The 22,903-nt window shown below is 44.2% G+C and overlaps 1 protein-coding gene across 13 annotated transcripts; it reads left to right on the plus strand.

Moving 5' to 3' along the window:
- The first annotated feature begins 7,081 nt into the window (after nucleotides 1-7,081).
- Nucleotides 7,082-17,139, plus strand: LOC111950282 (GON-4-like protein). Of its 13 annotated transcripts, none has more exons than XM_070434495.1 (15): nucleotides 7,207-7,305; nucleotides 7,818-8,137; nucleotides 8,285-8,377; nucleotides 9,410-9,460; nucleotides 9,592-9,683; nucleotides 9,793-9,910; nucleotides 10,236-10,386; nucleotides 11,074-11,281; nucleotides 11,840-11,941; nucleotides 12,074-12,114; nucleotides 12,200-12,321; nucleotides 15,317-15,532; nucleotides 15,707-15,754; nucleotides 15,823-15,987; nucleotides 16,240-16,723. In XM_070434495.1, exons 8-14 carry the CDS (start codon nucleotides 11,197-11,199, stop codon nucleotides 15,896-15,898), a joined length of 690 nt encoding a protein of 229 aa, XP_070290596.1. In that variant the 5' UTR covers nucleotides 7,207-7,305; nucleotides 7,818-8,137; nucleotides 8,285-8,377; nucleotides 9,410-9,460; nucleotides 9,592-9,683; nucleotides 9,793-9,910; nucleotides 10,236-10,386; nucleotides 11,074-11,196; the 3' UTR covers nucleotides 15,899-15,987; nucleotides 16,240-16,723. The 13 variants fall into 13 exon arrangements, with proteins under 13 accessions (XP_070290598.1, XP_070290596.1, XP_023823514.2 ...); XM_023967746.2 differs by having other exon boundaries at nucleotides 7,818-8,048; XM_070434498.1 differs by having other exon boundaries at nucleotides 7,818-7,930.
- The last annotated feature ends 5,764 nt before the right edge of the window (nucleotides 17,140-22,903 follow it).

Consider the following 22,903-nt stretch of genomic DNA (forward strand, 5'->3'; position numbering starts at 1 on the left):
TTCTGGTGCGTTTTCCACCACCATCAACAAAACATTAAATGATGGAATTTCTCATGGAAGAATGGTGTCGCACTTGTAGAATTTATGCTAAGGTAAATTGAAGCTGTTCTGGCTCAACACCCTAWTAAGAGACTTTATGTTGGTGTTTCCTTTATTTTGGCAGTTACCTGTATTCAACAGTAATTGAAGAAAGGTAACCATTTCTGCTGGAAAGACAGGCTCTTGACAGAGGCTAGCTTTATGAAAATTGTGGATTGACAGCTGGACACACACTGGCTCCTGATTTCCTGAATGGATTTGTCTGAACAGCTACTCTGAAAACACCCCTGGAATAAAATGAAGAGGTCACCAGGGAACTCTTAAAAAGGGTACACACTGAGAACCTCTATAACTTTGCAATAACAAACCGTGTCGAAAGGACAAAATGAATTCTGGGGTAGATGTGTATAAAGGAATTCTGGGTTAGATGTGTATAAAGTTCCATATTTTGGTTTGGTGTTCACAGTAACCTTTGCGTTTGAGAGTCATGGAGAATGGTCTTGTTTTTTGCRTCTCAAGCCAACAGTGTTCATCTGTTGAGAAGTGTTGAACAGATCAATACTGTCTGTAAGACCTCATATATCAGCCTGTTAACATGTATTTTCACCTTTTGTTTTTCTGTTTGAATCAGTAAATATGGTATTAGTGGCTGTTTTATTTCTGTGTGTCCCTATCAGTGGTGGGGTGTATGTAAATGTATTCACTATTCAGAGCATGTGTGTGAGAGGGTAAAAAAAAGCAGGCACYTTTACAAGTCTTTAACAGGTACTTTTTCTCCACCAAACCCTTTAATCACTTACCGAATCTCATTTAAACTATATCTGATCCCCACTTTCACTATTATCAAATATCTTTAGATTACTTCATTAAACCCTCCTCTAATCCAGGGCAGCCTAGACAAAATTAGCAATACTGTAGTTTCGGGTTCTTTCTCCMTGTCCCTCTCCCTCTTTTCTTTCTCAGTCAATCATCTCTGACTAATCGCTCTCTCTCTCCCCAAGGATCAAATATAACCCTTTCCCTTGGGTCAGAGCCCAAAGGTCGGTATTAGAATAAGCCTTAAACTGTAACCTGTCATCCATCATAAGGTAATGTAGTCATTATCTAATGTGTCTTGAAGCCTGTGAAGTATGTGTGTAACGATATTCGTCTTCGGATGAAGAGTAGTCATCGGACCAAAGCGCAGCGTGGCAAGTGTTCATGTTATTTTTATTAGAACAGAAACACTAAACAAAATAACAACGAGAGTGAAACGAAAACGAAACAGTCCTGTAAGGTGCAGCAACACAAAACAGAAAACAACTACCCACAAAACACAGGTGGGAAAAGGCTACCTAAGTATGGTTCTCAATCAGAGACAACGATAGACAGCTGCCTCTGATTGAGAACCACACCCGRCCAAACACACAGAAAAGAAAACATAGAACACAAAACATAGAATGCCCACCCCAACTCACGCCCTGACCAACCAAAATAGAGACATAAAAAGGATCTCTAAGGTCAGGGCGTGACAATGTGTTTGATCTCTGTAACATCAAGTGCTTGAGTGAAGAAGACAATATATATAACTGTTTCTATTGTASCTTTGAAATGTGGTACTAAACTTTATTTTACTCTATTTCATTTATCTTGCTTGTTTGTTGATTAATTTCAACTGTCATTTATTGGGGTAAAACTGAAATAGACAAGGTAMAWWWWTWTTTTTAATACATTCATTTCTTCAAGTCAAGGGCATGGATAAGTTTTCACAGAAGGAAAATAGTCCATATAGTAGGACAGTATACTGAACATTGTGTTCAAATGTTTGTGAAATGTATCTGGGAAACCTGGACAATGTTGTGGATTGAAAGAACAGCAATGTTATTTAATTTGACCTAATACCTTATATGGCACAACAAGGGCAACTTTTTAAAACTATTTTCCTGCAATTCTACAAAGTTTGACATTACTTATTATGCCTCTATTGGGGGGTRTRTGGGGGGGGGGGGGGTATTTTGAAAACACAGTATAAGTGGAAGCCCCCCCCAACAAAACAAATTGTTGGGGAAAACAAGCACATTTTGCCATGGGGAAGAGAGAAGAATGTGCAGTTTTATCATGTTACTTTATACGTTTTGTCATGAGTCTGAGAGAAAATGTTGCAGTTTTAAAGCAAATGTTCAACGATTCTACACATTTTGCCATGGAGCAGAAAAAATGATTTGAGGTTTTATAGCTAATCTCATGCTATTCTTCACATTTTTGCCACGACGACGAACACAAATCGATCTGTAGTGAATATTGGGGGCATCCCCCGTGCCAATTTCGCCTATGTGGCACATCAAGAGTCTGATGCCTGGATCCCTGTTCCCAAAATGTTGTCSCTCTGCACAAAAGGGGCCACTCTTTTCGCCGGTCTGTACATTGCCCGAACTGAAGCCAGGCGGTTCTTGAATAGTCGCTTTATTTGTCCATTCGCCGGGGAACACAGTGGCAGAGGTCCGGGATGATCAGTGTCCAGACAGAGATGCTCAGAATGTCGATAGTTTTCTGACTGACGTGAGGCGCAACGGTGAGTTGACGCAGCGTTGTACGAAAAGGAGTGCGATATCCTCCTTGCGCCAGGGATGTTTAAAAAATCTGATAGAGGGCGTTGGGTATGATTTTTAGTCGACGAGGGCGTGCTGGCCCGTTGTGTCCCGTTGATCATGCAAGAMTGTGTCAAGTCATCTTTAAAAAACAATGACTCCCTTCTTCGGACGCAGGGGCTTTCGCCCAGAGTGAGGAAGCCATATGGCGTTGTGATTTTGGGTAAATGCGGAAGAGACATTGCCGCCCGTGTCGTTGGATCCACCAAATCTTCTCTTGCCATGTATTGATGCTCCGGAAGAGGACCRGCGTGACTCAATGCTCGACAGAAGACAGATGTGGAGTGCGGCAACAGTGGAATTGTATTGCGACGTGGGTAGAGCAGCACACACCCTTCCCGGTCTCTTGGAGTTTGCAGACATCGTGCCTGTCCCAGGGGCGGAATGGTAAACTTTGGGATGCGGTCAGGTGTCATCACCATGTCCTCAAAATATATATTTTTTGTCTTTGCAGCCGTCTGGGTCGGTTGGAGTCGCAGTTGCGTTGACATTTTCGATTTKYCGGAATGGGATCCGATTAYTTTTACGCAAATCAACTTTTACGCACATCCAGAAGGCGTTTAACGAAGCCAGTAGACCTCACTGTTGGCCTGCTGTAGCTTATTGTTTTACACTTGATCATCTTTTGCTATTGATTTAGTGTAAAACTTTAGGACCATATTCACCTGCAGACTAGATATGTAATGAAGGAGTGTCCAATTTCTCGGAGATATGCTTCTGAAGTGACAGATAAAGCAGTGCCCATATATTTAAATTACAGGTATATCACATGCATCATTGGTTCTCAGGAACTATCACCTACTTACTGACGTCAATAAGCTGTCTTTTTCAGTCAGTCAACAACTGAACTCCTCCCACGGGGTTGGCTAACAGATGCCCTTGCCATACTGAGGTTAACTTTATAAGCACCTCTGTGCATTCAAATGATCAATGACACTGTCATAAACAATTATTATACAATGGCTAAAAGCAGTGGCGGTCAGTGCCGTTTAAGATGAGGGAGGACAAACATTTTTTTARTAAGCATGGCCTAATTTCTATTACAGCATATTGGATGACTCTCATTCATATTTCATTCACCCAGTTCAATGTAAGAAAGATAGGTTTAGGCTACTACATGATACTCAAATTTCCCTACACCCATCATGAGGTTGCTACAACCTAGCCCATGAATGAAGTTTACAACGTAGGTGCACACAGGTTGAGAGACAAATTTGAGGTGACAGACAGTGACATTCAATACTGCCTTGCACACTCTTGCCTGATATAGGGTGTAATCATTAGTCCAACAGCTGCAAACAATGTTTGTTTATCCCCGTTTTGTTCCATTTGCTTCCGCTTAAACATTTTTTTTCAACAGAATCGGCGGAATGAATACACCCCTGATYACGCATAAACACAATTCACTCTCATAACAGCCACGTTGCATTCCTTCTCTTCCCTTCGCTTGTGGACTTCAATGCACAACACATCAGCTGTATGTGCCTGGGTTAAAAAACCTTTCCAAGACAAACCGCTACACAAAGCCGACATCGTTGTCACCATATTAGCTAAAGTAACATCATAGTCAGCATAACTAATATAATTAACGCGTTAGTAAACCCACTACAATCATGCAGTAACATTAGTGTACAGTCAGTAAGCAGTTACACTGGCGGGCCCCGGTGGCAATAAACTTGTAATCCAAAAAGCTTACCTTGACTTGGAAGAGTTCCAGTCTTGTGTTGGAAAGTCATAGTCAGATAGCTAACAAAGCATCCCTCTGTTTGAGCAGGGTGTTTCAGTGGGCTAAASTAGTTAGCTGYATTTGCTAGCTAAGTCAGTGAAACTGAAAGTGAAATAAATGACTCTCTCTATTTCTCTCTTGCTTCTCCTTCATTTTGGAAGAAATACATTTTTTAACTGTTCAACTATTGTATTTCTCACTCTTTGAGTCAACTACTCACCACATTTTATACACTGCAGTGCTAGCTGTAGTTTATGCTTTCGGGACTAAATTCTCTGACCCTTTGGTTGGGTGGACAACATATCAGTTCGTGCTGCAAGAGCTCTGATAGGCTGGAGGACGTCCTCTGGACGTTGTCATAAATACTGTGTAAGTCTATGGAAGGGGGTGAGAACCATGAGTTTCCTAGGTTTTGTATTGAAGTCAATGTACCCAGAGGAGGACGGAAGCTAGCTATCCTCCAGCTACACCATGGTGCTACCCTCAGAGTGCTGTTGAGGCTACTGTAGACCTTCTTTGCAAAATAGTGTGTTTTAATCAGTTATTTGGTGACGTRATTATATTTAGTATAGTCTTATCTAAAAAGTATAACTTTTTTAATGTTTTACAATTGACATTTTTATGAAATTCACTGAGGAGGATGGTCCTCCCCTTCCTCCTCTGATGAGCCTCCACTGGCTAAAAGATTACCAAAATGTTCAACCATTAATTGTGTTGATTTAATGTTTTATAGAGCACAAACAAAACATAATTGGGTTATATCTATTTTGTAGTCTCGGAAATCCCAGACCTAGCTAGGGCACCAGCACTGTGCTGGAACATTGTAAGATTGTGGGAGGTAACCCATCTGTCTAGAGACTCTAGTGAGACTAGCTGGAACATTGTAAGATTGTGGGAGGTAACCCATCTGTCTAGAGACTCTAGTGAGACTAGCTACAGTATTTAGTGACTGGGGAGAAATACTTTTTTATCCTAATATATAGTAGGAGAACTTGAAATATGTGGCTGCAAGTTCCCATGTATATAGTATTAAGAAATTATATATATATATWTTTTTTAAAGCTTTCAGTCAAGTCAAGCGTTGAAGATTTTATCAGCAGTATAGCTCTAGGATGGTTACATGACTCAATTACATGTCCAAAGGGAAGCTTTCTCTGGCTGTTCTTGCTAAGAATAGTGAATCAAAACACACTGACTGATGACTGTTATGTGACATTTTATTTTACCAACTTTATATTGTTGCAATCTTTATGTTAAGAACTATTCTTGCGTGCATATGTGATCGGCTATGTGGCTGGGTGCAAATACATATGAGTAAATATTAATGACTCTCAACTTCTTYTGGCTGGGAGGTATATTGAAGAAGCGTATGAATGAGTTGAGTTCTACTTGTTCCATCTGGCTGGCTGCTCTTTTCTGTCCCCTTCCAGATGCCTCTAAGGTACAGCTGCTTTCTCCTTCCATCTGGCTGGCTGTTCTCTTTTGCCCCTTGTTGCTAGCCGCCTTATCTGATGTACGGGCAGAGCCCCCTTCACTCTGGCTGGCTGTTGTCTTCAGTCCGCTGCTGCCATGGACGGGTTTTGTCCCCTGTCGCAGCTTGATAAGCTTGAGGATCCATTTAGGCCTCTGCAGCTGGCTCCATTTCTTTTCCAGCTCCTTTCTTTTAATTTCTTTCTTTTTGATATCTTGCAATAATTWAATTTCTTGTTTGTTTATGTTATTCAGCTGCTTCTCTGTCAGGGGGAAGCCAATCATCCTCAGGATCATCCTGATTTCATTGCGGTTGCTGGAGTCAACAAGCACGATGGACTCATATAGGACTTTAGCCTTTTGGGACTTTGGGGGGTGGTACAGGTCAGCAGTAGCCCTGTGAGAGGCTTTTCCCTTTGATGGAGGTGTTGCTTTGCTGTTACCCCTGGACACCAGAAACTTGACCTCTAGGCCTCTGTCACTTTGGRGCCTGGGGTTCCCTGACTTGTATGCTATGGATATCTGTAAATTGGAGAGCGAGAGAATAKTCKGAGTTTACAAACAAGTTGAATTTACACTAAATACATTAATATCTTGATTTGGAAGGCTGAGGGTGAACTTTGACCAGTACTGAACATTTTAAAGCACTTTTTTAGAATGGCTTTAACAGGCAAAACCAGTCCACTTTGACTATCATTTTAGGATAAAAGTAGCTTAAACTTGTTTATTGTAAAGAATACAAATAATAATAATACTCACAGTTTCCATTTCAGGCATTTATATGTAGAAATTGCTTTCATTTAAAGTTTGTTGATAAAAGTTATTTTAGGTTTGATCCGTAGCTATGTTTATTCCATATTCATATTCTGTGTTGGTGCTTTTCCAAATATTCTGGAACGATGCATCATAATGGAGGTGCGTATATAATAGTCTTTGGGAGCGTCCATTCMTAGTATCTCACAGCTTTGCTGTCATATGATTTGTTTCAGGTATCAAGGTGCAAGATTATCCAGATCCCTCCAAATAAATAATATAAATAGAGTTTTTTTTGTGTTATTTTGTTCGTTTGTTTCGTTTTTCTTTTACAAAAACCAAGACAAATAATATAATAAATAATCTGTGTGCGTACGTGCAATTGTCAATGTTTCCTCCATCCATTAAATCCACAACTGTTAGAAAACAACCTGGTTAATCAACTTGAAAGATTGTGTGTGTGGTTAATAACACAAACATTTACTGTAGGCTGCTGTATCAACGTGAATGGAATAGTCTACCCTTGCACTGCTGATAGCAGGCCCACTGTACCGGAGGTAGGATCTCTAATGCTATGGGGAAATTAATTGGGGATGGATTTATCTGTGACACGCGGGAAARGGCGCTGTAAATTATTTTGAGATTTACTTAGCTCGCTAGCTTTTCATGGCACCAAATGCAGATTTGCGGGTCAGTGACACCAATAAAGTTACTAAATTTGAAAGGTCAATGTACTGTCGACCTAAAAAAGTCGGGCGTCCATTTTGAGACACACAAACACACAAGGTTACTTGTTGACAAATATACGTCGTTTGTCAGCAAGCTAATAACAACAACACAAGCTAGCTACAAAAACAACTACTTCAGGGTCATTAGCGTGACTTGTATCTTTCGATTATTTTCGCTAATAAGAAACGTTTTCTATAGCTGTGTTGACTTGGTTGTGCTTGTTGTACTGCAACCGAGAAAGTGGCACCACCAGCCTACTAGATAATAACAGCTAGCTAGCTAGTAGCTTGAATTGCACACAAATGGGACACATACGTTAGCTGTTTTACTCGGCTATATATATTTTGTCTAGCTAGTAACAACTGCAAATATTTMATTCTATTGTCTTATTCTATGACAAAGTACATTTTACTGTCTGCTAACGTTAGCCCCCGCTCATGTAACTGTAACGTTAAACTGTTGTGTTCTTTCAGGCCTCGAAGCATGAAAGCCCAGAAACGCAAATCGAGCACCCCAAAACCACGGCCCATGTGTTCTAAAGCCTTAAAGAGGGATGAGACAACCTGTGCCCCCCAGATCTCCAATGGTGGTCCACTCTGCACTCTTTCTGTTTACAGACATATCTCCATTTCCACCCCTGCTAAGGGAAAGGGCTTTGGGATGACGGTCCCAGATGGGCTGTCACAAAGGAGACACTCTCCCAGGTTCAAGCAGAAGACCATTGCTTCATGTACAGAGGGATGAGAATAGGAAGGGGGAATGGAGAAGAGAGAGGGATGACAAGTAACACAGTGTGTGTTGCTGAGATATGAAGGGATGTGGGAGTTTATGTGCAAGGGCATTTCATTGGTTTTACATTTATTGGTTTTACATGCTTCAGTGGTGGGAATGTGATTAACTCCTATCTCATTGTGAAATCTTTGTTTTGTGTCTGCTGCAGGCTAGGTTAAGAATGGGGATGTTTGTCAGCTATATCCCAGYCCCTCCGAGGCAGAAGAGGAGGACACAGAACTGGGCCTGGTAATCACCTTTGGTGAGCTCCTCAACTCTGCTTCTTGTGACACGCTGAATAGACAAGAACAATTTCCAACCCCCCCTCCCTCCGGGGGATAGTAGAATACACATGTTGCCCTTTGAACATTTGGTTGTGCATCAGCAGTTTTTCTGCTTATGTTACTCACTCAATTAGCCCATGTCAGCAATTMTTTTTTATTTTTTTATTGTAAGTTATTCTAGCCAGCTAACCATGTTGTAGTAATCATGGTCAAATTACCAACCTGGGGGCCCCTATTCAAATAAAATCTATTATGTCACAAAGTGCTTATACAGAAACCCAGCCTAAAACCCCAAATAGCAAGCAATGCAATGTATATTTTGTTTGTCACTCTCACTCAGATATCATATTCAAAACCGCAATCGTTTCTCTTCACCTTATGGCAAAATTAGTAGAATTGCAGGAAATTAGCTGTAAAGCTGCAGTTATTTTCTCTCTGCCCCATGGCATTTATTTTTTACATTTGCATGAAATTAGTTATTAGATAGCTAAATCTTCTCTTCGCCCCATGACAAAATATGTAGAATTGCAGCAAACTTGCTTTCCAAACCCCTTGGCAAAATGTGTGGAATTGCAGGAAATTAGCTCTCCACTGGCAAGAGGGGGGTCGCTAAAATGTTTTACTCCCAACAATTTCACGTAGGGCCCCCAAAAGTCTAGGGCTGGCTCTGACTGCGTGTGTGTGGGTATGGATGTTGGTATTCAGACCCGTGAGCCACTGCAGCCCCTCATGAGGMGTTGCTCATACCTGCTCTATAGGAAGTGGACATACCCTCCATTTTGGAAACACTGAATCAGATTTCTAGTGTATGAGAATTGGGTTTCTGTTTTGATTACTTACTTCCGTCTGAAGATGGAGAGGATTGTGGGGGCCAGAGGCTGACAACGAGGAGGAGCAGCTTTAGAACGCTTTAGACAATGGCCAGTAACACAACTTGCAGCTAGCTACCTCTTAATATMATTTCCTGGATTCATCTCAATAGTCTAAAGCGGCTTCCTCTTCTCTTGCAGAGCATCCCCACCTGGAATATTTCTCCTATCAAAAGGGCCCTTGAAGTGAAGGTATGTCCCTGTCACACAAAGTGCTAGTGTCATGTCAAATACTTTATTACTCCTCACTGTTGTCTGTAGTCTCTGTTGCTTTGTCTCTCTGTTTCGCTCTTTCCCTCATCTCGCTCCCTGCTTCTCCCCAGCCCCCCAGTTTGTTGACATCCCTCTGGAGGAGGAGGAGGACTGCTCTGATGAAGAKTACTGCCCCGATGAGGAGGATGAGACTGCAGAGGAGGTGAAGAAGAGCTCCATCTCTGCTCCGTTAGTCAATACATTTTTGTTCAATCAGTCAAAAGGGTGKGCTATGTGACTACGATGTCATGCCTGTGACATTGTCGTTTCAGACGTTTTGGAGAGACGTGGACAGCACAGGCTCGTCGCCACAGTGTGCCCGAGGGGCGCGGCCCAGAACCCCTGGACACTCTTGAGTGTGACGAAAACAGATTTGACAGTCCCCGACAGGTAACATGCTGCACCTCTGCATTTGGCATTTGATTGAAAGTTATCGAAATGATTGGGGGGAAAATAATGCAATTATTATTTTATATATTTTTTGTCACAGATACAGTGAAATGCCTTAATTGACAGCTCTCAACCGAACAATGCAGTAATCAATAAAAATCTAATACTAAAGAAAACATAAGGTWGAACAAAAACACAYRAGAAATAGAAATAAGAAAGTAAGTAAACCTACTATATACAGGGTCAGAGTTAACTGAGTTAATGTTTACAATGTGCACTGGATGAGTAAGAGTTTACTRTAATGTTGKTCTTGGTTTATGTTTAGAAGCCAAGGCAGCCCAGACATCTGAGGGTGGAGACTGTTCCTCTGGGGCCCCCTCCGGCCCCTCAGGGCCCAAGACTGCACCTTCCTGGAGAAGCTTCACGCAGTGGAGGAAGAGCTGGAACTCAGCCCCATCTGCACCGAACTCTTCCAGGTACTGAAACTGTTAAACTATTAATGGGTTGCACTTCCATCACTTAGTCACGTCGTTGCTATTGTTATGAACTTTCCACAGACGCCTCAGCCATATTTGTGCCCGACTGATGCCAAGTCATTTTGGACGGGGGCTAATTACACTACAGTGGCTTGGAAATAGAATGACAGTGCTAAAGTAGAAAAATAATGAGTCGAAAAAAACTTTTCCATCATAATGTCGTACAACTTACTTTAGAGAGAGGGCCATGTTTCCATTAGCTAGCAAAGTTTGTCAWAAATAGCCAGCTAAAATTCAGTGCTGTCCCCTCAATCATGGCTAGCTAGCTAAAGTTGTACTGCATCTAAAGTCAATCTGGTGACATCACAATTATGACAAAAGGTTTTCCTACTAATTATTTGCCTCCTTTTGAATCATCACTGTGTTTTCAAGCCACTGTAATGCACTTTTGATGAAATCTTCATCACCACTATTGACAATGCATTGAGTTGAATGTTCATTYGGGCATCAGTCCTCAAGAGAACATTCAAAACAATATTGTGACGAAATGTGCAACCCATGAATACTAGCAGACTATTCAGCTATAGCAGGAAATCATCGGACTCTTATCGGGACACTATTCAGCCATATCAGGACCAAAGTCAATGTGAATCTCTTTCTTCATTGGTTCCATCTATCTGTTTCCAGCCTTTGACTGGAGGTGGAGGGTCTAGCCTGGTGGCGTGTTGTACMCGCTCCAAACGGACCCTGAGGAACGTGCCCCTGGGCAAGCTGGAGGCGGAGCTACATGCCCCTGACATCACGCCTGACATGTACGACTACAGCATGGCCCTGGAGGACTGCGACTGGAGCAAGTGGCTGCAGGGCCTCATGACATCTGACATGGAGAATGACGGTTAGGATTCAAAGAAAGGGATAATGAGGGAGGKTTCAAGGATGGGCAGTGTACTATTGAAATGGAATGGTCCAACCATGTAGTAACCGATGCAACAGGATTTTATGCTGTTGCTTATTAAGGAACACATCATTCTCAAAAATGGGCCATGGATTAATTTTTTCTAGGAGCAAATACTTTATTAGTGAAATACACAAAACATGTGGCACTCCTCCAAACACTGACARGTGTCAAGCAGGCAGTAGGAGACAGATGGAGCTGCATTTAACCTGTGTGTGTGTGTACATGTTTTACGGGAGGTGTGTGTAGCTGGTTTAATTGCTCTCTGTCTGTTTGCTCTGTCATGTTTTGCTCATTTTGACCTTTCCCCCACTGCTCTGCTCCTGTTTGTCTCCCCCACTCTGCCTCATCTCTCCCGCTTCTTCTTCACTCGTTATGGTTGTGTGTGTTGACAGCCCTTTTACCCTTAGGCCATTTACCTTTCTTTACTTTGAAATAGTTTAAAATAAATGTTTCTGTGTGTCTCTTGCTACCTCCGCCTTCTCTTTTCTCTCTCAGAAGAGGGTGATGATGATGACGACCCAGAGTATAATTTCCTGGAGGATCTGGATGAGCCTGACCGAGAGGACTACAGGAACGACCGGGCCGTACGCATCACCAGTGAGTCTCTGTAATAWTGTTTCCATACATCAACCCTAACCACAGACAGACATATAGGGGCCTGGTAAATTCCATTTGTTTAATTTAAGGAAAAAAATAAACCAACCTATTTCCTTTCTCCCTCTCTTTCAGAAAAGGAAGTGAACAAGCTATTGGAGGAGCTTTTCGAGACAGTGAGGAGGATTATGGGATCATATCTGCAAGTCTCTTTCTTTAAAAAAAATCTCTTTCTGAATCTCACTCTTTTTACCCCTTCAGTTCCAGGATGATGAGCTAATAGTGAATGGGCAGGATGACGATGGGCACGAAGAAGATGAAGAGAGGGAGGAAGCTGCTCCACCCCTGAGCGCTCTGCAATTCAACGTTCCACAAGCCATTCGGTATGATTCTAACCTGACCCTCTCCATATTTCTCTCGGGAAAGAAAGGGCTTTCAAAAAGTGTACCGCCAACCCAGTAAGTAAGTAGCYTTGAGCCGGAACAGCTTGTAGGAGCAGATCTSCTGTTTCTGTAGCATGAGTCAGCTTGATGTACAAGTMGACCCCCTGGACAGGATGCTAGTCTATCGCAGGGCCTTATCCCCAATCTATCTCCTTAATGCTGAGTGCMAAGCAGAKGCTCATTGGTTCCCATTTTTACMGTCTTTGGTATGACTCGGCTGGGGATCGAACTCCCAACATTCCGATCTTAGGGTGGAAACTAACCACTATGTCACTGAGTTGGTCCACCAACCCAGTACCTCATGTTAATAATGATATAGAGCTTTTAATGCGGAGCAAACAACAAGAGGAAGCAACTAGAATTTGAGATGCGCTTAAAATGCCAATTGTTTCATAAAATAGCATTRTGATGAGCCAAATAATCCATTGCTTCCTGGTCGCCTCCTTGAGCTCAACAGTGCTATCTATCCCAGACCTTAATGGATGTGAATGTGTGACTGTTTAGCTCACCCTCTTTTTTCTTTTCTACAAACACGGTCTCCTCTTGTTGACTTTGTGCTGGTTGTGAGCCAAATTGGCCATCTGTCGTATGTGTTATGAACAACTGCAGGATACGTGACTGCAGCCGCTCATGCGTTTGAGCATATCCATCTATGACATTCTAGGGAATTACTTGAAGATTACGTACAACACACACACACACACACACACACACACACACACACCAAGTCCTCCCTTCGGGAAAGAGCAGCGGAAGGGGTGCTGTATCTGCTTGGGTAGGGAGGCAGAGAAATGCTCTGGTGTTTTCTCTTCCTCTGAAGTGTCAGGAGGTGGACAGAACTCACAGTAGAGCTACAATCCACACTAACACACAGGACTCACATTGGCGCTACAGCAACTCACACTTACTAACAAAAGACACACACCGCTAACAAACTCACTTTGTGTCTCACACAGGTGCGCCAGGTGTTCAGTAGCTGGTTGGCACGTGTGCCCAYTTTGATGTTTGAACTGTGACATCTGTTGAGAGATCTCTGTGTGTGCGACGTGCCGTTTTCAGGCCRCTTCTCTGAACTGACGGGAGCAGAGAGCGCTTTACTTCCTTCCAGCAACTGTCCACGCACGCGCACACACGTTTGCGTCACTGTGTCCTGGTCCTGGCTGTAATGGGTGTCTCTAAATGTTAACGAGGCAGTATGACGTGGGGAGAGACAGACAGGTTTTTCCACACTATGTAGTCAGGGCTCTGTGACAGTGCTACCACTAATGACTCAGCAAAGTTAGGGAAAGTAGAAGAGGATAAGAGGTGGGGAGAGAGGGTTAAGTCTCCACTGTGATTTCAGTCTACACAAGCGGGGCTACGCTTTCGTCACGTTCCAAAAGTTCAGTGCACAAAAGTACGTAGAGCTACGCAAAGAACCTCAGTCAGATCCCATTGCGTAGACTGTAGAGCATTTTAGGCAGAATATTGCATAATCCAAATATACTGAACAAAAATAAAAACGCAACATGTAAAGTGTTGGTCCCATGTTTCATGAGCTGAAATAAAAGATCACAGAAATGTTCCATATGCACAAARATATTTCTCAATTTTCTGCACAAATTGGTTTACATCCCTGTTAGTGAACATTTCTCCTTTGCCAAGATAATCCATCCACCTGACCGGTGTGGCATATCAAGAAGCTGATTAAATAGCATGATCATTACACAGGTGCATCTTGTGCTGGGGACAATAAAAGGCCACTCTAAAATGTTCCGTTTTGCCACAGATGTCTCAATTTTTGAGGGAGCGTGCAATTGGCATGCTGACTGCAGGAATGTCCACCAGAGCTGTTACCAGTGAATTGAATGTTAATTTCTCTACCATAAGCCACCTCCAACGTTGTTTTAGAGAATTTGGCARTATGTCCARCTGGCCTCACAACTGCAGGCCACGTCTAACCATGCCAGTCCAGGACCTCAACATCTGGCTTCTTCACCTGCAGGATCGTCTGAGACCAGCCACCTGTACAACTGATGAAACTGAGGAATATTTCTGTCTGTAATAAAGCCATTTTGTGGGTAAAAAAAAATTCTGATTGGCYGGGCCTGGCTCCCCAGTGGGTGGGCCTATTCTCACCCATTGCTGTGCCCCTGCMCAGTCATGTGAAATCCATAGATTAGGGCAGAATTAATTTATTTACATTGACTGATTTCCTTCTATGAACTGTAAYTCAGTAAAATGTTGAGTTTTTATATTTTTGTTCAGGATAATTCCAGTCAAGTCTCTCTTCAGTCCCATCTCCCACATGGGCCATATGTACTGATATTTTTGGGGATAAAGTCTGCTTAATGACCGTATTCAAATGCCAGCCAGTGTCCAGAGGTTTGGGATGGAGATAGGCCTGAAAGCAAGACGGTTTGCAGTGATGAGGATCGAAGGGAGGACTACTCCCTACAAGGCTACTCTTAAATTGTTATTGAAATGTGGTGTGCTTTCTGGCGCCACATGTCTGTCTTAGATTCACCCAATGGGTACTTCATTTTGGTAGTAGTGAAGGAGTAGCTAGCTAGCTACACCTAACGTTACTACGGAGTCCATGAACTGCAGTAGCTGAGCTCAAAACTTCACCCGAGCCCTGCTATGGAGAAKCCACACAGATGGGAGGGACAGTGAGAAACCTTGATGACTCAGTGCTGCCTGCCTGMCATATTTTCTTGCTCTCCCCTTATGACCATCTTCCTCCGATGACCACTCAAGCCATTAACTTTCCCCACCCTCTCAGGACCTTCCATCTCATGAATGATGTTTTTCTAAATTGCTTGTCTTTTTTATGCTTTAAAGCACTCAGATGATTTATGCAATGAAGTGCTATAAAAAAATGTCATGTATTATTATTATGTCATCAATATGATTATTATTCCCCTTCCTGACCCCTGCCCTCTGACCTCTGCAGGTTTCAGGAGCCACTGGCTAACATGCTAACAGAGGCGGCGTACTGTGAGGGAGGAAATGGAGGCTCTGCAGCAGAGGAGAGCCCTCCTGGGTCCCTGGCCGTTCCACCCCCATCGTCACGGTATCACCCCCCATGGTGCTGCTGCCACCTCTGCCCTGCCCCGTCCTCACGCTCGACCACACCCAGAAACTCCAGCTGCGGCAGCAATTCCAACAGGTAGGTTTGCCTGCTCGTAAAACCTAATTGAGGAACTGAAGTTGGTGGAATACAACATTTAGATTTTTCAAGTTGCCTTATTATTGACACCAATAATGTTAATTATTTTCTACTGGTAGACTCACTGACAGCCCCCCCCCCTGCTCCTTGCCTGTTTTGTCTGCCTCTGTTCAGCACATACAGGCCCTGCACCACAAGGCCCACACCACCAAGCAATACCTGGTGAGTTACTGAGGCTCGCTCTTTATATACCATTCTCAAGTCCTAGTCTCTGTGTGCCTTCCACCCAGGAGGAGCTCCAGGCGTTTGCCCAGCGATCAGGTCAGTCCGGGACCCAGGCTTCAGCAGCATCTTGAGGGCCTGTAACCTCCAGGGGSCGCTGTCTCTGGTCCAGGAGCAGGAGAGCTCTGTCTCGCCAACCCCCCCTGCCAGGCCTCAAACACGCTCTAACAATGGTAATGAACAAGGAGGTCTGGTGTGTGTGTGGTTCATATGTAAAGATGTGAGAGTCTGAATTGTATGTACTAAAGATGGTATCGATAGCCTGTGTGTGTAGCTGTTTTGTGTTATCTATGTATCAGAGGGTGGGTTTGTGAATTGCTTGATTGTGTGTAAGTGTTTGGTTGTCCCTGCAGTGCGTACATACCCTCTGCTGCCTGCTGAGACGGCCTGGCTGCTCACCACCTGCTCTGTCTTCCTCTATCCAGAGCTCCTGCCCCACTGCAGCCTGGACCCTGCACTGCACCCTCCACGCACCAAGAACAACTTCTACACATGCGGAGAGGACAGGTACGTGCACACACACACACACACATTTACACATGCAGCACGTCCTGTGTGGGGAGACAAACTCCACAGGAGCTCATGTTCACAAACAACAACAGCAACCTGTTCAAAAACAATCCTCATTTACACACAGTCCCTGGTCAAAAATAGCTATGCCTAACGTGAGTATTTTATGTCAGTGAGTGCCYGGTCAGTATTGAGCTGAATATAAACACTTGAAGGTGTGTTAACCCGTGTTGAAAAGAGAGGGTCTCTCTCTCAAACCCATTCAATGACCGTTCACTGACATAGGCCCTCATAGTTCCAACTATGTCATCTTTACTGCTACAACCAAGCATCAAATTCCTCCTTGCATGGTTGAATGTTTTTTTATTAATTTTTTATTTTACCCAAATTTTTTTCGTGGTATCCATCGTTTAGTTAGTAATTACTATCTTTGTCTCATCGCTACAACTCCCGTACGGCTCAGGAGATGACGCGTCGAAAGCCTATTGCGTCCTCCAAAGCAACAACCCAACCAAGGCCGCCTGCTTCTTAACACAGCGCGCCTCCACCCCGAAGCCAGCCGCACAATTGTCCGGAAGGAAACACCTGCACCTGGCCCCCTTGCGTTAGCGCGCACTGCGCCGCGCCAAAGAGTCGCTGGAGCGCGAGTGAGACAAGGATATCCCTACCGGCCAAACCCTCCCTACGCCGGACGACGCTAGGCCAATTGGTCGCCCCAAAATGTGGATTTTTGTTCCAAGACTCATTAAACTGGGGCTGAAGCACTTCAACCAGACAGATCTCCCCTACCAGCTCATGTGTGCTACCTCATCCGTACACAGAAGCCAGACCGCTACGGCTCCCGTGTTCAGGGAGCTGTGTGGCCACAAACTCTGACAACACTTTAAGGGTGTGACCTACAAAACTCATTAATGCTCATCACAGTCTTTCTTCATTGTTCTTGGAATCATGCCTTGATGTATGCCACCTTATTGCCATGTTGGCATTGTATCTGTTATTTTTCTCTCTCAGTTGTCCTGTCAGCACAACATAGTTCCTGCCATGCAGGAGACCTGGGCAGGGGTGATTTCCAGGGAAGGAGCGCCCCCATTGCGGAGAGAGAGATGTCCGTCATGCCCAACTGGCTCTGGGTACGAAAACTACCCACCACCACGCTCAGTATTTCTTATCAGAGAAAAGCATTCTCCATTTTACTTCCCCGTTACTACTAAAAGGTACTAATTCCTATGTATATATATATACATATATACACATACATACAGAAGAGTTACCATTCATCACGGGGGCAAGTTTTTAAATGGAAGTAAAATAACCACATTGGGAAATCCCCACCCAGAATACCTCCACATCCTCCAGACCTCCTTACACGTTCGCCAATGGGACACGATATCCCCTCAATCTCTCCCTAGAATGTCACCCTCGCCTACACCCCTGCATGAACTACAAAGGCGAGCGCCCACCCATCGCCCCTAAACCTCGTCCCTTCTACGCATTCACCCGTTCTGCCCCCCTTACGCCCCTAGCCAAAGCCCCACCAGATTCACTCCGCTTTCTGGCCCATGTTCCTGGACATATCCCCTCACAAGGGGTCATCCTATTGGCCAAGGCCCCAAGCACTACAATCTGAAGGGCCCTGCCGTTGTCCCAGSCTCCTTTCACTCCTGCCCATKGAGCAGTGCCATTGGTCCAGGTCTTACCCTCCATCCCGATGGGAGCCCCCCTCTTTGGTCAGGGCGTGGTCACAGTGTGTGTGATGCAAACGAGGCCCAATCAAACAGAAAAAAACACCCTCCCGGGCACCGTTTCGCAAACTGCTGCTCATCCAGCCGGCTACCCCAAAGCCATTACCCCCACCCCCCTTGTTTGCTCTTCCAGCAGAGAATGGTGSTACTCCYTCATTGGTCAATAACTCTGCCTGTCGTACCTGTGCTGCGCCAAGATTGGCCAAGCGGCCCTCACGCTCCACCCCTTCCCACCAGGACACTCATGCTGGTGGGAAGGGGTGGACCAGAGTAGCTCTCGCCCATACTCTGCCCATGCCCCTCCTGCCTGCCCCACCCAGCTTGGAAGTTTCCCAGAACTATCCCCCCACACCCCCGGATAGCAGGCTCCAGCTCAAGTCTAGCCCTGTGTTGTTCTCTCACACGCTCTCTCTTCCCCTTAGCATCAAAACCAGCCCTATGAACCCCTCCCTGGACAATCAGAACAGCGACCTGGGGCAACCAATCCATGCAGAGGTCAAAGATGAAGTTGGGTTTGACCCATCCTTAACCTACTCCCAAAACCTTTCTGGATACACTCCGAACGCTACAAATACAGACGCTTTCACACTCCAGTCTAGCAGCTCCCATGCTATTATGTCTCCATCAATCATCCAGAGCCTCTCAGCMCCTAAGAATGACCAGTATGTACTGGTACAAACTGYGGCCCATGGTTCTACACAAATGATCTGGGTGCCCAAAAACTGCCTGGTCTCAAAYGGGTCCGTGTCATCCAATGCTTCAGAGAATGGGTTTCACCGGTCTGAAAGCCTCCCTTTTAGTCTGTCGCCTGCACCCTAACACAATATTATTGGGTTAACGAATGGCATACCTTCCTGCCTCTCGCCACTTTACCTAATGGCAGAATGGGCTACCAGCAGGCACTGAGTGTCCGGTTGCCCAGCAACAGTGTTCTTACCAGTGGAGAAGCGTCCGGGCAGAGTTTAGAGGAGCAGCTCCACCGACTGGTGGAAGGATTACAGGAAGAGGGGGAGCTGGAAGAGGAGGGTCCTCTCCTGACACTTTCTGAGTCGCCCTCTGGGAGCCCCTGCTCCAGCCTGGAAAGCCATTCTGACGCCCTGGCGAGAATGATGGTTGGTGAGATGGAGAGCGGGGAGGATGGGGTGGAGAAGAACAGGATAGGGGGAGAAGAAGAGAGGAGAGCGGTGGGGCTAGAGAGGTGGTGCATGGCAGCTACATCAACGCACATACCTGACATACCTCCTGAGGGAAATCGTGGTGAAGAGGATGAGAGGGAAGAAGAGGGAAGAAAGGGAAGAAGAGGAGGAAGATTGTGGTGTGCATGGCATAGGCATGTTGAGTGGAAGGACTGGAGCACAGGAACAAACTGGAGGAGGAGAGAAGAATGAGAAAAGGGTGACCAAAGAGAACGAGACAGTGGAGGAGGAGAGAAACGGAGAGCAGGGTGGAGATGGAAAGGGAAGTGGAGAGGGGGAGTGAGAAAGAGATGGACAACAGAACGGAGGAGGAGAGAAGGATGGAGAGAAAGACGGGGATGGAGAGCAGGAGAAGCAAGGGGAGGAGGAGGAGGACTTTGATGACCTTAYTYAGGATGAAGATGAAGAGGAAGTGATGTCATCAGCCTCAGAGGAGTYTGTTCTCTCAGTGCCTGAGCTGCAGGTACGTGATTTAAATCAAATCAAATGTATTTATATTGCCCTTCGTACATCAGCTGATATCTCAAGGTGCTGAGATACCGATTATTGGCCGATACCGATTATTGGAGGACCAAAAAAAGCCGATACCGATTAATCGGACGATTTTTATATATATTTGTAATTAATGACAATATACAACAATACTGAATGAATGAACACTTTTATTTTAACTTAATATAATACATCAAAAAAATCAATTTAGTCTCAAATAAATAATGAAGGCATTCAATTTGGTTTAAATAATGCAAAAACAAATTTTTAGAGAAGTAAAAATGCAATATGTGCCATGTAAAAAAGCTAAACATTTATTCTTCAGTGAAATATTGGAACGTCTATTTTATCTAACGGGTGGCATCCTAAGTCTAAATATTGCATGTTACATCTGCCACACCTTCAACGTTGTCATAATTATGTACAAATATTTGGCAAATTATTCAGTCTTTGTTAGGAAGAAATGGTCTGTCACACAGTTAGCAACGACCAGTGGCCCAACTGCTTCATATTACCCTGACTCTGCTTGCACAGACGCAGAGAAGTGATATGGCTGAAGTGACGCTGAAGTAAAAGATGAAGTCGACGTGGGCCAACAGTCACATCCTTGGTAAGGAATTGCTCTACCAATGCTGTATGATTAAGGATTGTTGTCTTATTGGTCCAAAAGCAACGATTCTCATAGTAATATGGCTGAAAAATAATTGTTGCCATGTAGAATGCCAAAACTTAATTGATGCGACTGCCCCTAAAAAAGCAACTTCTCTTTTTGAAAACGGCATGTGCATCGATAAAGACTTCATGAAGTCAGTCTTGTCCTAAACTGAGATTTTGCCGAGATGATAGAAAGAATGTATGTCACAGAATGAAGGTACTGTTTTCTTGGGTTGGGTTATTTTCAACCTGCCCCACAAGCTGGCAAGCACCCAAGTAATAATCAGTTTGGAGCGCGCTGCACGCGACCTGATTTAATGCCTATGGGTCAATTTTGGTTTGACATTCAATATCTCTATGGGGCTAGTTGGTGGACCATCAGTAATGACAATGTACGATGACAAAATGTTTGTCAATGCTGCCCAATTTCTATGGACTAAAAAACATAAACCAACTATGCATCTTTTAGAATGCAATATACAAATATTGGATAGCATTTTTAGAAACTAAAAGATGTGCAATGTAAAATTATCTGTTCCATTTCCATTGTGTAAATTCATTGACTTGTTCCCTAACTATCCCAGAGAGGCTAATCAATGTCACAACCCAATTGTTGCCACGGCTTGCACACCAGCGTGGCTGAAGTTAAAATAGCGAAATAAGTTGGCTAGCCTAGACGACCTTTCAAGACACAAGACTGGTCAAGTTATCTATTACTGAAAACAAAAATTAAAACGCAACATGCAACAATTTCAAGATTTTACTGAGTTACAGTTCATAGGAAATCAGTTCAAATGAAGAAACATTATTGGGCCCTTTTTATGGATTTACGACTGGGAATACAGATATGCATCTTTGGTCATAGATACCTTTAAAACAAAAAATAAGGGGTGGGATCAGAAAACAAGTCAGTATGCTTGTGTGACCCCCATTTGCCTCATGGCGCCACACACTCCTTCAATATGAGTTGTTCAGGCTGATTGATTGTGGCTCTTGTGGAGTAAGGTCCGCCAATTCTTCATGGCTGTGATTGAAGTTGGCCAATGACTATTGGCAGGGAACTGGACAAGTGTGTACATGTCCGATCCAGAGCATCCCACATCAGCTCAATGGGTGACATGTTCTGGTGAGTATCGCAGGGCCATTGGAAGTAAATCTGAACCATTTTCAGCTGCCAGGAATTCTGATCAGCAGATACATTGCAACATCGGGAGCATGAATTATCCATGTTGAAAACATGACGGTAGATGGCAGCGGAAAATACACAATGGACCTCTCAGAGATTCTCAGTCACAAAAGTATCTCCAGTGCATTCACAATTATCCAATCGTACAAAATGCAATCTGTCGTAGCTTTGCCCTTTGCCATACCAAACCCCCACAGCCCACCATGGGGCACTCTGGATCAGCAGAAACCGCTCGCCTTACACAGCGCCATACAAAGTGGTCCGGGTGTTGAAGGCGTTCGACAACTCTTCGTATTGCTTCCAGTTATGGCTGCGCATTTCTGATAAGCAAATCTATATATAAGCAAATCAGGAGTTCAGCCCCCTTTAACTCTTTTACACGTGCAGACAATAACACGAACCAATTATTTGCTTCTCAGTAAGAGACAGCGAGTCTCCTGTCATGGAGGGTTCCTGAGCGAATGCTGCACGTCTCCGTCCCATGAGGAGAAGGTGACCAAAATTGAAGGGATGAGGAGGAGGAATAAGCATGAGGGGGAGAACCACAGCCCTCGCCAAAAGAGGAGTAGGAGGAGAAGGCTCAGGGGTGTCTGATGGGCCCCACCACAATCCGAATTTAGAGCGGGAGATCATGAGAATCCCCACTGAAACCGCCCCCACTGCCAAGAGCCTGTCCAACCCCTCTTCTGATCCCCCATGTGTGTGCCAAAAACATCTCCCTCACTGCCAGTGGGGAGAAGGTCATACTCTGGACAAGGTGAGAGAGACCAGCCTGAAAATGTTTGGTCTTTGTTTTAATGTTTTAAAACCTCTTCGGGCTAGGGGGCACTATTTTCACATCCGGATGAAAAGCGTTCCCAAGGTAAACTGCCTTCTACTCAGGCCCAGAAGCTAGGATATGCATATAATTGGTAGATTTGGATAGAAAACACTCGAAAGTTTCTAAAACTGTTTCTAAAAAAGTTTCTAAAATATGTCTGTGAGTATAACATAACTTATTGGCAGGCGAAACCCTGAGGACAAACCGTCCAGGATTTTTTGTTGTTGAGGTGACTGTTTTCAATTTGTTTTCTATGGGAATCTAGATTTCTGAGGCATCTGGTTGCAGTTCCTATGGCTTCCACTGGATGTCAACAGTCTTTAGAAATTGGTTGATGTTTTTCTTTTGAGTAATGAAGAAGTAGCCCTTTCCTTTCTGGGTGTCGAGCCTAGTGTACTGTTTTGTTTGGGGCACGYGACCTGGGGCTCGCTCCACTTTCATTTGATCCGCTATAACGTAGATTATTTACGTTTTAAAATACCTAAAGTT

This window comes from Salvelinus sp. IW2-2015, linkage group LG23, assembly GCF_002910315.2.
Source record: "Salvelinus sp. IW2-2015 linkage group LG23, ASM291031v2, whole genome shotgun sequence".
In the NCBI taxonomy this organism is placed as follows: Eukaryota; Metazoa; Chordata; class Actinopteri; order Salmoniformes; family Salmonidae; genus Salvelinus; species Salvelinus sp. IW2-2015.